Genomic DNA, 15747 nt, shown 5'->3' on the forward strand with positions numbered 1-15747 from the left:
GATAGGGATTAAAGATTTATTTTTCCAGTGTCATATTATAAACGTTGCTTAAAACTAAGCATAATTCTTGGAAAAAAAAGTGAACAAATGCATCTGTAATCACATTTAACAATTAAGTTATGTAAAATCTCATTACTAAAGCCATTACCTAAATAAGCAAATTTGATTAGGAAATTTGGATTAGTGCAAAGTTCAAATATGACTGCAACCAATGTTGGTTCATTTCAGTCTGCAAATTTCAAATGCATAAATAACCTTAGGAAAAAGGTGAAATATCTAAAATTTATATTTTATCTCTGAGAAAAAAAAAAAAACCTTAGTTTCACAGTCCTTATGTGTGTTAAAGGACAATCAAATGAAATGAAATTCAGAAACATCTTTTAGTTTAAAATGAACATACTTTTTAACTAACTGGGCATTAAAAATATTTTGTGAATCATTGCCTATAAACATTGTTATCTGACTTATTTTGATTGTTAAGGATTTTTTTTGTCCAGGGAATAGCAAGACTATTTATTACTGAAACTCATTCTTGGTAATTTTCGGTTGTCTTAGTTTTTTAGTTTCCCAGATGCTTCCTACATAAATTTTGTCATTTTATTTTCATGAAGCCTGTTATTATTGCTATTGTTAGGTGAAAAATGCTATCCTCTGTAACTCTTGAGTTTTCGTACACATGGCTTGATCTGTCTGGAATGCTCTTGTCTGCATTCCTGACTTGGTCCTTTTTTTTCTCATCTTCTCTAGGAACTTCACCTCACCTGTTCTCTTGGTTCCTTTCATGGCTTCCCAAAACACCTTACATTTTATCATGACCCTCTTTACACACTATTGTGATTGTTTGCTTGTCTGTCTTCACCGTGAGACAATTCACTGAAAAATTATTTATTCATTATTTGGTAAGCTCATTGTCAATGCTTAATGTATTGTAAGAGTGCCACGCATTACACTTTAATGAAATCAAAGCAAGAAAGAAACTGTTTATCCTTCAGTATTTCCCTGGTTTTAAAGATATGTGATTCCATGTTAAGCAGGATCCTGTTTCCCTTGCGTGTTGCAGGGGCATCAGCTTTGTTACTGAAATATGTACTCTTGAAAAGCATACTTTCATCTCCTAATGTGCTTTATTCATACCCACACTTGAATCTCTCAGATTTCAACCACTTTTTAAGACCTTTGTTAGAACAAGTGGCAAAAGGCCACTTTACTTAAGGATTTGGATGTTTTTATAGTTCTATCTAGAGGGCAGTCTTACTACAGAGACACTGACAATTTGGTCAGATGTATTGTCAGAAGTAGGAAAGGGTGTGCTTTTCTTTTTAATTTTTCGAAAATTTCATTTTTCTTTTACCTTTGTGAAAATAGTAGAAATGGTAGGTTAGACTGTTTAATGAAAAATAATGTTATCCTTTTAATTTGCTTTCCTGTAGTCTATCTTCTTGTATAGTTGGTGTGTGTGATTAGAAGAGACACAGGGCTTTATTTTCTGAAGAAATGTATTGTAGTTAGTTGATAAGAAATTCTAATCAGGGTTTTTCAACTTTAGTGCTGTTGACATTTTGGGCTAGGTTTTTCTTTGCTGTGGAAGCCTGTTCCGTGTCTTGTAAGATGTTTAAAAGCATTCCTGGACTGTACCCACTAAATGCCAGTTACATTCCCCAAGTTGTGACAAGCATAAATGTCTCCAGACATTGCCAAATATCCCCTGGGGTGGGAGGAAGTCAGTCCTGATTGAGAATCACTGTGCTAAATAAATGTTGCTCTTCTTTCTCTGTCAATGTTTAGGATCACCTAGGGACCCATATGCCTATTTACATTTAATGTTTGCGTTCAACTCTGTCCAATCCACTGTTATTGTGGGTTTGACTGTTCTTCATTAATCAAGTGTCCAGATTATTGTGATTTGATAAAATACTATCTTAGACAAAGACAGGGTTGTTAGGGGAGATGGGAAAAAAGATGGGCAAAATGTTCCTAGGGAAAAGAAATACTACACATGCAGTATTACTAGAACATGTGATCATGATCAGGGGAAAAAAAGAGATAAAAGGATTTAAAAGAGAACATTTTGTTGTTTTTTTTTTTTTTTAAGTAACATGATTTTCTAGAATTTAGGTCTTAGAAATAGTAGTAGTTCATATCTCCAGGTGTATTTTCTTTCATTGACCAAAACAAATACTGATTCTTTCTCTTTCCCCAATAATTTTTTTTCATCACTGGCTGCTTAATTTCATTGTCTGTTGTTCTAAAAGATAAATCATTGGAGGAGAAATCTGAGAAGTAAAATATTCTTTTAAAAATGCTGTAATAATATCCACCTACACACAGATACATAAAATTGAACCTATTACTTATAATTTAGGAGAATGGAAATATTTTTTTTTTCAATTTCTCCCCCAAAACCCCAAAAGGCACTTTAAATTCACATTAATATATAGCATGGGCCGGTTTTCTTAATTTTCAGGCAACTCCGTATGATATGGACTTACTGCCACATTAAAATATGTTCTTCCACTATATCAACCTTATGTGAAATCCTTGAGTTCTAAACATGGAAACAAAATAATGATACCTGCTACCACAAAAGCACACAAGTATATAGCCCACAGACCGCATAAAACAACCACACAATAGAAACTACAAAGCAACAAACTAATAACTTCATGATAGGATCAGAACCTCACATATTAATATTAATCATTAATGTAAATGGTCTAAACCCTCCACTTAGGCACAGAGTAGCAAGTGGAATGAAAAAAAAAAAAAAATATATATATATATATATGTCTGCTATCTTCAAGAGAAACATCTCACACATAATATGACACCCACAGGCTCATAGTAAAGGGTTGGAGAAAGATGTAATATGCAGACAGAAAACAAAAAAGAGCAAGAGTCACTATTCTTCTATCAGATAAAACAGACTTACTTTATTTATTTCTTTGAGGCAGAGTCGATGTCACCCAGGCTAGAGTACAACAGTATGATCTCAGCTCACTGCAACCTCCATCTCCCAGGTTCAAGTGATTCTCTTGCCTCAGCCTCCCTCCCACGTAGCTGGGATTACAGGCGCCCACCACCATGCCTCGCTAATTTTTGTATTTTTAGTAGAGATGGAGTTTAACCATGTTGACCAGACTGGTCTTGAACTCCTGACCTCAGGTGATCCACCCGCCTTTGCCTCCCAAAATACTAGGATTACAGGCATGAGCCACTGCTCCTGGCCAGGTAAAACAGACTTTAAATGAGCATAAGTAAAAAAAAGTACAAAGAAGCGCATTCCATAATGATAAAGTGTTCAACAAGAAGACTTAACTATCCTAAATATGTATGCATTCCACATTGGAGCACCCACATTCATGAAACAAGTACTTTTAGACCTACAAAAAGACACAGCCACACAATAATAGTGGGGGACTTCAACACCCCACTGACAATGTTAGACAGATCATTGAGGCAGAAAACTAATAAATTCTGGACTTAGATTCAACACTAGACCAACTGGACTGATAGATATCTATAGAATACGCTACCAATAAACCACCCAATATACATTCTTCTCATCTGTACATGGAACATCACCCAAGATCGAGTACATGCTTGGCCATAAAGCAAATCTCACTAAATTAAAGACAAAACTGAAATCATACCACCCACACTCTTGGACCACTCTTGGAATAAAAATAAAATCATTACCTAGGAGATCTCTCAAAACCACAGTATTACATGGAAATTAAGCAACTTGCTCCTGAATGACTTTTGGGTAAACAACGAAATTAAAACAGAAATCAGAAGTTTTTTAAGTAAATGAAAACAAAGATGCAACATACTAAAGTCTCTGGGATACAGCAAAAGCAGTTTTAAGAGAAATTTCATAGTCCCAAATGCCTACCTCAAAAGGCTAGGAAGATTTTAAATTAATGATCTAACATCACACCTAAACTAGATAAACATGAGCAAGCTAACTGCAAAGGCAGAAGAAGAAAGGAAATAACAAAAGTCAAAACAGAACTGAATGAATTTGAGACCCAAAATCTAAAAGAATCAATGAACCCAAAAGTTGTTTTTTTTAAAGGATAAAGAAGATCTATAGACCACTAGCGAGATTAACAAAGAAAAAAAGAGGGACGATATTAGGTTGGTGCAGAATACAAATAAGTACAAAGAAATGTAAAAGATCCTCAGAGACTATTATGAACACTTCTATGCAAGCAAACTAGAAAATCCAGAGGAAATGGATAAATTCCTGGAAACACACAGTTTCACAAAATTGAACCTGGAAGAAATAAAAACCTGAACAGACTAATACTGACTTTGGAAACTGAGTCAGTAATTAAAAAAAAGAAAAACACAAAAAACAAAAACTTAGCTACCAAATAGATCTGGACCAAATAGAGTCACAGCTGAATTCTACCAGATATACAAAGAACTGGTACTAATTCTGCTAAAACTATCCCAAAAAATCAAGGAGGTCGGACTCCTCCCTGACTCATTCTATGAAGCCAGCATCACCCTGATACCAAAACCTGGCAAAGACACAAGGAAGAAAACCAGGCTGGGCACAATGGCTCATGCCAGTAATCCCAATACATTGGCAAGCCAAGGTGAGAGGATCGCTTGCCCTCAGTTGTTCAAGACAAGCCTGAACAATACAGCAAGACCTCATCTCTACTAAAAATCAAAAAGTTTACCCAGGTGTGGTAGCGCACACCTGTAGCCCCAGCTACTGAGGCAGAAGAATCGCTTGAGCCTGGAAAATCAAGGCTTCTGTGAGTTATGATCACACCACTATACTCCAGCCTAGGTGACAGAGGAAGAGTCTATCTCAAAAAAATAAAATAAAATAAAATAAATAACCAAACTACTGACCAATATCCCTAATGAACATAGACACAAAAATCTTCAGTAAAATACGAGTAAACTGAATTGTGTAGTATGTTAAAAGGGTAACTCACCATGATCAAGTAGGCTTCATTCCTGGGATGCAAGGTTGATTCAACATGTGCAAATCAAAAAAATGTGATTCACCACATAAGTATAATTAAAAACAAAAATTATATGATTATCTCAGTATATGCAGAAAAAACTTTCAATAAAATTTATCAGCCCTTTATAATAAAACCCTCAAGAAACTAGACATTGAGGGAACCAACCTCAACATATTAAGAGCCATCTTTGACACACCCACAGCCAACATCATAGTAAATGGACAAAAACTGGAAACATTGTCTTTGAGAACTGGAATAAGAAAAGATGCTGACTCTCACCACTCCTATTCAACATAGTACTGGCACACCTAGCCAGACCAATCAGGCAAGAGAAAGAAATAAAAGGCCTCCAAGTAGGAAAAGAAGTCAAACTAACTCTTTACTGATAGTATTAATCTATACTCAGAAAACCCTGAAGACTCTGCCAAAAGGCTACTGGAACTGATAAATTACTTCAATAAAGTTTCATGATACAAAAATTGATGTAAAACAGTCAGTAGCATTTCTGTACATGAATAATATTCAAGCTGAGAGGGAAATAAAGAATGCAATCCCATTTACAATAGCCATATACACAAAAAAAATAGGAATATTTCTAACCAAGGGAGTGAAAGATCTCTACAAGTAAAACTACAAAACACTGCTGAAGGAAATCACAGATGACACAAACTATGGAAAAACATTCCATGCTCATGAGTTGGAAGAATCAATATCGTTAAAATGGCCATACTGCCCAAAGCAGTTTACAGATTCAGTGCTATTTCTATCAAACTACCAATGTCAGTTTTCACAGAATTAGAGAAACACTATTCTAATATATGGAACCAAAAAAGAGCCTGAATAGCCAAAGTAATTCTAAACAAAAAGAACAAACCCAGAGGCATTGCATTATTCAACCTGAAACTCTACTATAAGGCTGCCATAACCAAAACAGCATGGTACTCATACAAAATCAGACACATAGACCAGTGGAACAGAATCTGGAATCCAGAAATAAAGTCTCACATCTACAGCCATCTGACCTTCGACAAATTTGACCAAAATAAGCAATGAGAAAAGGATTTGCTGTTCAATAAGTAATGCTGGGATAGCTGGCTAGCCATATGCATGAAATCAAATTGGATCCCTCCTTTTCACCATATATAAAAAATTAACTCAAGATGGATTAAAGATTTAAGTGTAAGTCGTCAAACTATAAGAATCCTAGAAGGAAACCTAAGAGACACCATTCTGGCCATAAGCCTTGGGAAAGAATTTCTGACCAAGTCCTCAGAAGACATTGCAACAAAAACAAAAATTAACAAGCAGCACCTAATTACAGTAAAGAGCTTCAGCACAGCAAAAGAAACTATCAACAGAGTAAACAGCCTACAAAATGAGAGAAGATGTTTGCACACTATGCATCCAACAGAGGTCTCATATCCAGAATCTATGAGGAATGTCAATAATTGAACAAGCAAAAGACAACACCATTAAAAACAACAAAAAAAGAAAGATATGAGCAGACACTTCAAAAGAAGGCATGAAAGCTGCCAACAAACATAAAAAATGCTCAACATCACTCATCATCAGAGAAATGCAAATCAAAACCAGTGAGATACCATCTCACACCAGTCAGAATGGCTATTATTTAAAAAGTCAAAACAAACAATAGATGCTGGTGAGACAATGAAGAAAAGAGAATACTTAAAAAAACAGTGTGGAGATTTCTCGAAGAACTTAAAACAGAACTACCATTGACCCAGCAGTCCTGTTACTGGGTATATACCCAAAGGAAAATAACTCATTCTATCAAAAAGACACATGCACTCACATGTTCTGCAACACTAGTCAAAATAACAAAGCCGTGGAATCAATCTAGGTTCTGTTAATGGTGGACTGGGTAAAGAAAAGGGGGTAAATCACCAAGGAATACTACACAGCCATAAAAAGTATATAATTACGTATTTTGCCCTAACATGGCCGCAGCTGGAGGCCATTATCCTAAGGAGGTTAATGCAGGAACAGAAAACCAAATACTGCATGTTCTTACTTGGAAGTGGCAGCTAAATATTGGATACTCATGGCCATAAGATGGCAATAAAAGACACTGGGGATTACTAGAGCAGAGAGGGAGGGAGGAAGGGAGGGAGGGGAGCAATGGTTGAAAAATTAACTAATTGGTACTATGCCCAGTACCTGGGTGATGGGATCAGTTGTACCCGAAACCACAGCATCATGCAATATATGCATGTAACAAACCTGTACATGAACCCCTTGAATCTAAATTAAAATTTTAACAAATATATGGGTATCTGTTTTTTTTAATTAAAAAAAATGTTTAATGTGTTCCTGTTTTTCATATACATAGAAACCAGAAGATTTGGACATGATCTGCATGTAAACAGACTATGTCATTTTTAATCAGTCATGAAAAGTCATAAAAAGCCTTCAGTATGAATGATTTATTAAATTACAGGTCCTCATGTATATCCAGGCTATTAGGCTTGAATTTTGGGACCTTCTTACCTGTTGTTTGACCTTAGGTATGTTACTTAACTTTTTCTTGCCCAAGGTTCATTATGTGCAAAATGAAGAAAATAATAATATCCTACCTCTTAAGATTATTGTTGAATAATAAAGTAATATATGTAAAATGCTGCATACATTCTAAGTGCTAAATAAGTTTCTCTGCCACTATGGTTATTATTATTATTGTAACTATTGTAACATGAAGGATTTCTATCTATCATGTTATCAGTAAAATAAAAAAGGGTTTTATCAATCTGGAAAACAACACTAACAGAACCCTAGTCATAACAGTGCTAGAATTGGCCCAAATTTATCCAGAACTTCCAAAATGGCACTTGAATCCTTTTCAGTGTATCAACGCAAATGAACATTATATAAAATTTGGAAAGTTTTAAAGCAAAAAGAAACATAACCGAGCACACATGTACCTGGAATTGAACTATTTCATCTCTTTTCTCTTTTCCTTCTAGAAAGAGCATGAGATTTAGTATTGGAAACTGTTCTAATTCTGGCTTTGCCTCTTATTAATCATAATAACTAGAGGGAGTTGGTTAATTCTGTGAGCCTCTCTTTCTCCCTTTGTAATGTGGAGCTGATAACTCTTTTTACTGTGGGGTGCTTTCAGCGTCTGCCAGTATTATTTGGACTCCAGACCTTTCCTTGTCCATTCCTGGGCTGGGTAATGTTGGTCCTCTGTCCTCCAGTACAGTAATTTTCTACACCATTCGTTTTCTTATTTGTCTCCCTCAGTAGATTTTGCATCCATAGGTGAGTGCAACTCTGTCTTGTTCACATTCGCAGCATCCATTCTTGGGCATAATGTTCAAATAAATCCTTAGCCCATAAGAAATCAGTCACATTACTCATCTATCTTAGACTCACTCCATTGCTAACTTTATTCAGATTATGTAGAGGATGATGATATTCTAATTCAAAGACTCACAGTATGTGTGTGTGTGTGTGTGTGTGTGTGTGTGTGTGTGTGTGTGTGTATATATATATATATATATATATATATTTTCCTGGAAATGACTTGCTGAATTCCTCTGAGTGACTAGGATCCGCCCCCTTCCCACAAGAATAAGGCAGGCAGAACAGGGTTGTCCTAGTGTGGTTATTATACTATTTATCATTTTTTTCTTCTTTGTATATTTTATGAATTGGATAATGACAGGAATATAGTCTGTCAGCATTGGGAATCCCATGAGGCTAAGTACATCAGTTTTCAATGTTTATGGGCTTTGGATACATTGTCAGAGATATGTGCTCATTCCCTTCATGTTCATTCCATCTACCCTAATAGCATATTTGCCCTTTAGGAATGAAATTAGGTGGAAACTAATTAGTGGGCTATTGCCATTATTCAAGTGACAGAAAAGATAAAAAGGGCTCTGACAGAGGCATAAAGATAAACCTTGAGGGGCAAAGTAAAGAGTCTTAGAAAATAAGAATAGGTGGGCTTAGGAGGCAAAACATGGAATTGTGAAGATAAGTGAAGACCTAAGAGTGATAATCATGTTTCTCATTTTAGCAACTGGAGTGAATGATTGTGTTAATTACAAAGATTTTTTTCCCCATTTTATTTATTTCATTTATTTATTTTTAGGTGGGAGATACTGATTTCATATTTTGGATGTATTGATTTTGAAATTTCAGTGAGCCTCTGTCTTCATGTGGCTCAGTCAGCTTTCGAAAGCAGATCTGGATGTCAGGAGGGAGATCATTTTTTCAAAATTGTGAGCAGTCAGCATGTACATGAGCCACATTTATGCATGATGTCATGCAGACTGTAGTTATCCATTGAGACTGTATTTATTCCTAGAGACAAGTACAAAATCCCATAAAACACCAGCTCCTTTTAAAGGAGTTCATGAATAAAGAGACATTTTCTTTTTCATTCTGTGTAGGAAGGTCTCAAGAAGAGACTGGTCTCCCAGGAGCCCAGGAAATACAGAGCTTCAGGACAGAAGGTGAATTGAGTAGTCTGAGGTGTAGTAGTTGAGTGGAGTTTCACATAAGTGCACTATTTTGGGGGTTTGATAATTGGTAGAAATTTAATAGGACATTTCAGGGGAATTTGGGAAGAGAATCTAAACAGGATTTAGGGGTAAATGGGATTGGGGCATTGGTCATATACACTACAGACCATTCTTAAAGAAAATGCGGCTTTGAAGGGAAGAACAATCATAAGCAGTAGTTAGAGGTGGATACAAGAATGAATAAAGGTTATAGGGGTGTTTTCTTCTCCTATGTCTAAGAGGTACATGGACATTTTTGTAGTCTTAAGAAAAGAAAACTGTATGATAAAAGCAGCTGAAGATACTGGACAAAGAGGGGTTGATTGAAGGATTTTAATTTCTAAAGAAGCTAGAAAAAATAGAATTAAATATCTAGATGGTATTTCTCCCCTGGTGTCCTTACCCTTCTATCAAAGGAGATGCACCTCTTTATCTGAAATTTTTTTTTCTTTATCTGAATTTTAAAGCAAAGCCATGAAGACATTTAAGGTTGTAGATAAGTTTCAGAAGTTAGCTAATATGTATGAGTTTAATTAATGGGAAAGCATTATGTCAATAAAATTATTGTCATAAATAGTATTATTCCTTTTTAAAAATTTGTTCATCCTCTTTATCAATTTTACCTATGTTTGAATGAAACTGACCATTTCCACAAATGCTTAACTACTGCAGGAAGCTTTATTCTCTCTTGTTCCTAGCAGCACGTAAGAACACTTGACAGCACAGCATGTTAATTTCATGATCAAATTAACTGTTGTCCAAATTTATATATATATATATATATGAAAGTGATCTTAATGTGTTTGGGAATTCTTTTTCAGATGACTTTTTAGCAACTATGAGAAATAATGAAGTTGTTAACGTATGCTTTTGACACAAGTGAGCATTCTTTAATTTTAAATATTTTCCCAAGATCCTCATTAAATAATATATTTTAAAATACTTAACAGAATAAATTTTTATTAGTAGCCTTTTCTTTTCTCTGACCTCCATTTTACCAGCCTTTCACAGACTTCAGCAGTTGCCAAGTTGAGTCTGCAATTTGAGATGATAACAGCGGTATTCAGGCTCAATAGATGTGCGGAATGTCTGTAAGATACTTACTGATTACAAGAGAATGGGGATAGGCCAAAAAGCCCTCTGTGCGAGCTTTTTGAACTTAGTTCAATTCTCCAACACCTTGTTTTCATAGACATGCCTGTAATTGATTTCATTCGGTCATGAGGGTGGGTTCTGGCATGGCTGAGATATTACATGCAGTTACTACCTTAGAGCCTTCTAGGGAAGCCTATGGAATCTTGGGGTCTGCAGAGAAAGATGTTTTTCACAACAGTGAACTGAAATTTGCACAGTGTTCTGAAATCCAATCTTATTCAACTAAATCCAAACATCAAGAAAAGGGTGATGTTGATAGCCTTCAGTCTTTTTTGTTGTTGTTCTTTTTTTGGCATCTGATTAAACTCTGACTCTCTTTTTGCTATCGAGCCAGACTACCTTTTGCCTTTCAGGCAGCCAAGCACCAATATTTCCCAAGCAACACAGCTAGTGAGAGAGGCATCTCATGTTTCCATATATACATATCTCACTGCCTTAGGCAAGCTTCATTTCCGAAGTGATGGGAAAATGTGCATGCTCCAAGAAGAAATCCAGGTGGTTAGTAATTCTAGTGGGAGAGAAAAGACAGCTAGAAAAGGGGAAAGTTCAGTGGTGGTAAAAGGCTTTTAGAAAATACCTCCTAATACTTTCTAATGCAGCACAAATGCAACTGATACCTATCCAGTATTTTCCCTCCTGAGGAATCATTTCCTTATATTTCGAATTTATTTTTATACTACCAGGTTAGCATTTTTACTGCGTTGTTAACAGTTTTTATTTTTGGAACATAAAATAAAAATTTGTGGTTTTATATATAATAATACAGTCCTTTCTCTAAATTTCTGTTTTCCTCATGCAGAGGGCTACTTCTCCAGGAGAACAGCAGGTTTGCAGAAGCACTACATTATTATAAATTGGCCATTGGGAGCAGGCCTACCCTGGCTTGTAAGTAATACTCAAGATTTTATTTTTTTATACCTCTTTCCATATTTGAAAGTTATAACTCTTAATTTACAGCCTCACTGAGAAAACACTTGGTGCTCTTATTTCTGAATACTTGCTAATCAAATTATGAACCTCTAACAATTATATCTCTTTCAAAGGCATCATACTTTAATGTCATTTAAAAAATTGATCATTTAAAAAATTATGATAGCTATAACTTTTACTCAACTATATTTTAAGCTTAAAATATTTGGTATTTCTTGCTGGCAGACACTATTTCATATGTTTTGCAGTGATATTTGCAGTTTCACTACCATTGATCCCATGAGTATTTGTGTCATAAGTATTTTTTTTCTTTTTTAATGAGCACTAAACCACAGAAACCAAATTGAAACAAAGAAAACTTTATTTTATTCCAGTGCATATCTCTTCTCACACTTTTTTTTCCACTTTTCCCCCTCAGCTGCATATTTAAATACCGGTATTATTCTAATGAACCAAGGAAGGACGGAAGAAGCCCGACGGACATTCTTAAAGTGTTCGGAGATCCCAGATGAAAACCTAAAGGACCCTCATGCACACAAGAGCTCTGTTACCAGTTGTTTGTACAACCTGGGAAAGCTGTATCATGAGCAGGGACACTATGAGGTCTGGCCAATGCCTCTCTATCCTTTTCCCTCTGCCTTGTTCTGATCTAGTCTCAGTATTTTCTAACCTACAGCCTCCTTTGAGCCTATGTCCTTTGAACAACTAATGTGTATACACGTTAAATTATTGTCCTTTGAGAAACTAATACATGATGACATTAGAAGGGTTTTTTGATCAAATTTGTTTAGAAAAAGCTTCTGCTAAATAAAAATTGAATAGATTTCTTTGCTGTGAGTTTCTCAGAGCAATTATGGTATGTCAGTATGTATTGTGACTATTCAAGAATGGAGAAATAACGTGTAATGTTTCTCGAGCTTCTTTGCTCACCATTTCTTCGGTTTGATGATCCAAGACACAGTTTCTAGAATTGTTACCCTATGCCCAGTGTTTGATATTTTAAGAAATATATTCTTCGTACTTTTAATATTAGGGAAGTGATTTGATATAAATGCCACCCATTTCTCTTAATTCTTTAAAAAACTATTATGAAATAAAATTTAATTTTATTATTTCTTAACTGAGGGAAAAGAAACAGTGGTGTATCAGGATGGTGCACAGTAAGTTAGGAGGTGACCCAGACTGGTCCTCCCTTCCCCTGACAGGAAGCCTGCTTGCATGAGTTCCTTATTGCCCCTCTCTCTCCTTCAAACTGCTTTCCCCTGCCCTCCCACTCACGTACTCTTACACAATGTATTAAAACTATACTATAAGGATGAAGATAGAACTTTTAAAATAATTGCATTTAGTAATTTCAGTGGGTCTCAAGAGCTGGAAGATTTGTTAGCTGACATTATATTAGATCCTACCAGGTTTCCTGACTTAAAGTAATTATGCACTTTGGATGACTAATGGGTGACTTTCAAATATATATAGTTTTTTTGGTTTTTTAGTTGAGTAATCTGTATGAACTAGAAAATTTGTATTAAAAGAGCATTGCTAACATTCGATGCCTCGTTAAGCTATGGCATTCTTCACTGACTGGGCTGAGTGTTTTCTTTTTTTTTTTTTTTTTTGAGACGGAGCCTCGCTCTGTCGCCCAGGCTGGAGTGCAGTGGCGCGATCTCGGCTCACTGCAAGCTCTACCTCCTGGGTTCACGCCATTCTCCTGCCTCAGCCTCTCCTAGTAGCTGGAACTACAGGCGCCCGCCACCACGCCCGGCTAAATTTTTTTGTATTTTTGGTAGAGACGGGGTTTCACCCTGGTCTCGATCTCCTGACCTCGTGATCCGCCCACCTCGGCCTCCCAAAGTGCTGGGATTACAAGCATGAGCCACCGCGCCCGGCCTAGGCTGAGTGTTTTCTTTGGTGGAATTGAGATAGTATGCCACAAAAGGACAGTTCAATTATTTTCCTTTAGGGAACCATTTAGAAATAGCAGTGGATGGTTTTAACTTTGGAAGAAAGTTATTATCTTATTCTCAGTGACGATCCCTGCACTTTAGTGATGATTTATCTCTTTTTTTGTTTTATAAATTAGGAAGCCCTTAGTGTATACAAGGAAGCAATTCAGAAAATGCCAAGGCAGTTTGCCCCACAGAGCTTGTACAACATGATGGGTAAGTAAAACATTAACGCTTTTAAATTGATATTTCAGGGACCTGTGGAGAAACAGGAACCCATGTTTGTGTTTAGTGGAATTCTAATAAATCATATTAATCCTCACAAAAGAAACGTTCACAATCTGGCATCATACTCAAATTCTGACAGAGCATGTTTATTCTGACATGACAAATAAATGCATTAAAGCAGTGATTCCCAACACCTTGGTCATATCCCAGAATTATTGCAAGGGACTCTCAAAAACATCTGGGTATGGAATATTAGCTAGACTCTAGAGACTGTAGAAATAAATAAGCTATATATGTGTAATTTTTCAATAATAGTAATAAAGTATACATTAATTTTAGGAAGTTTATCAAATTCATAATTTTTATTAAAATTTAATTTTAAATTCAGAGTAATATCAATAATAAAAACAAGATTATGCAGACAATAGTTGTGCTACAACAATTATTCGATGTTTTATGTTGAATAACTGCCTAATTCTTATTAATCAGAAAGTATGTAAATCTAGGCCATGGATTTTTCTGAGTATAAGAGGTCAAGAATGAGAAATTATAATAAAATATCTATCATCTGTGATTGATCCTTGTCTGCCTTGTAGTTACTACAGCTGTTTGATGATGGTTCCAACTGCAAATCACATATTCAGCATATGACACTTGGAAAAAAATCCCTGAAGTAGGGTGGCCTAATGATTAATTAATATTGCTGCTTGGAGATAATAAAGAGAAGAGAAGCATTTTGTCCTCAAATCAAATATTTCTTTTATTCCAAAGCATAAATTACAAAGTCAGATTTTCCCTTTTCATTAAACCTGCTTAAGTTGTTTAATATTTCTAGTCCTCTCTCATGCATATAAAATAAATGAGATTAGATTATATAATCTCCAGGATTATTGTACACTTCTACATTCTATATTTGAGGAATTTAATAGTAGCTGTATGTCTTGAGCGCAGAAAAAAATCCCAAACCTCTCCCAAACTACAAAATACACACCTGGCAATAACACTCACGTTCTCTTTTTTACAAAGGACAGAAAATTTAGAAATAGTTTAGAGACAGGCTGGAGTACTGGACAGTAAACAGAAGAACAAAATTATTTGGAAGAGGTTAAAATATTTATTCCATGTCTCTGGGAAGCTCACCGCCAGTTTGCCTGTGGGGTGATTGAATATCATATTAAACAGCACACTGGAATGTTTTTTAATTGTCACTTTTTTCCTCTTTGGTATAATTACTAAAAGGTAAAATTTAGCTTCATTAAATATATTCTTGCCATTAAATTTTTATAAATTAAAACAATGCCTTTTACTATTCAGCGTTTCACCATCAATCTATCTATATGAATGAAATATACGTGTCCATAAAGCATGTGCTTAGGATATGTAGATTTATGAGTTGGATTAACTTTTTTATTTTAATGGTAGATGTTTTCGTGTCAAAATAAATGCTGAAAGAATTGCTTTCTCTAACTTTGGTTTTAGCTTATTATTTTATTCTTAGTTCTAGTGCTTCCAAGGCCTTATTCCCAGTTTTCCTCAGTTATCAAATAAGACATTTTTCTTCAAATTAGGATAGGTGTCTAAGATTCTTGGCAACAGACCGCATGTAGTATTTTGTTGTTGCTGTTGTTAATGGAAAGTGGTGATGATGTTCACTAGAGTTAGCTATTTCAGAAATTCATTCAATTATTTTATGTGAATAAATTTGAAAATTCAGCCAGTACCTTGGGATCTGTCTCTCATATGGTTACACAGATGCTCAGCTCACACAGGCAGCAAAAGATAAGTGTGTCCCTGGGGGTTATTGCTTAATCTTTTGTCTCATTTTCCATTAGAGAAGGAGATGGTTGCTTCATCCAGACTCTGAAAAGCACCCTAACAATTTTTAAAGGGAGGGTCTTAATATTTAACATTCCAGATTTTTTCTACTATTATGGTGGCTGCCTTCTACTTAATTTTATGTGAAGGTCTGTTAGC

The 15747-nt window shown here is 35.4% G+C and overlaps 1 protein-coding gene across 1 annotated transcript in view; it reads left to right on the top strand.

Moving 5' to 3' along the window:
• Nucleotides 1–15747, top strand: part of TMTC2 (transmembrane O-mannosyltransferase targeting cadherins 2) — a 459784-nt gene that overhangs the window by 277989 nt on the left and 166048 nt on the right. Inside the window, 3 exon segments of the mRNA XM_058425778.1 lie at nt 11472–11557; nt 12021–12205; nt 13683–13761. Coding sequence (XP_058281761.1) covers nt 11472–11557; nt 12021–12205; nt 13683–13761 — 350 coding nt within the window.

Source organism: Hylobates moloch, unplaced genomic scaffold (genome assembly GCF_009828535.3).
Source record: "Hylobates moloch isolate HMO894 unplaced genomic scaffold, HMol_V3 SCAFFOLD_12, whole genome shotgun sequence".
Classification (NCBI taxonomy): Eukaryota; Metazoa; Chordata; class Mammalia; order Primates; family Hylobatidae; genus Hylobates; species Hylobates moloch.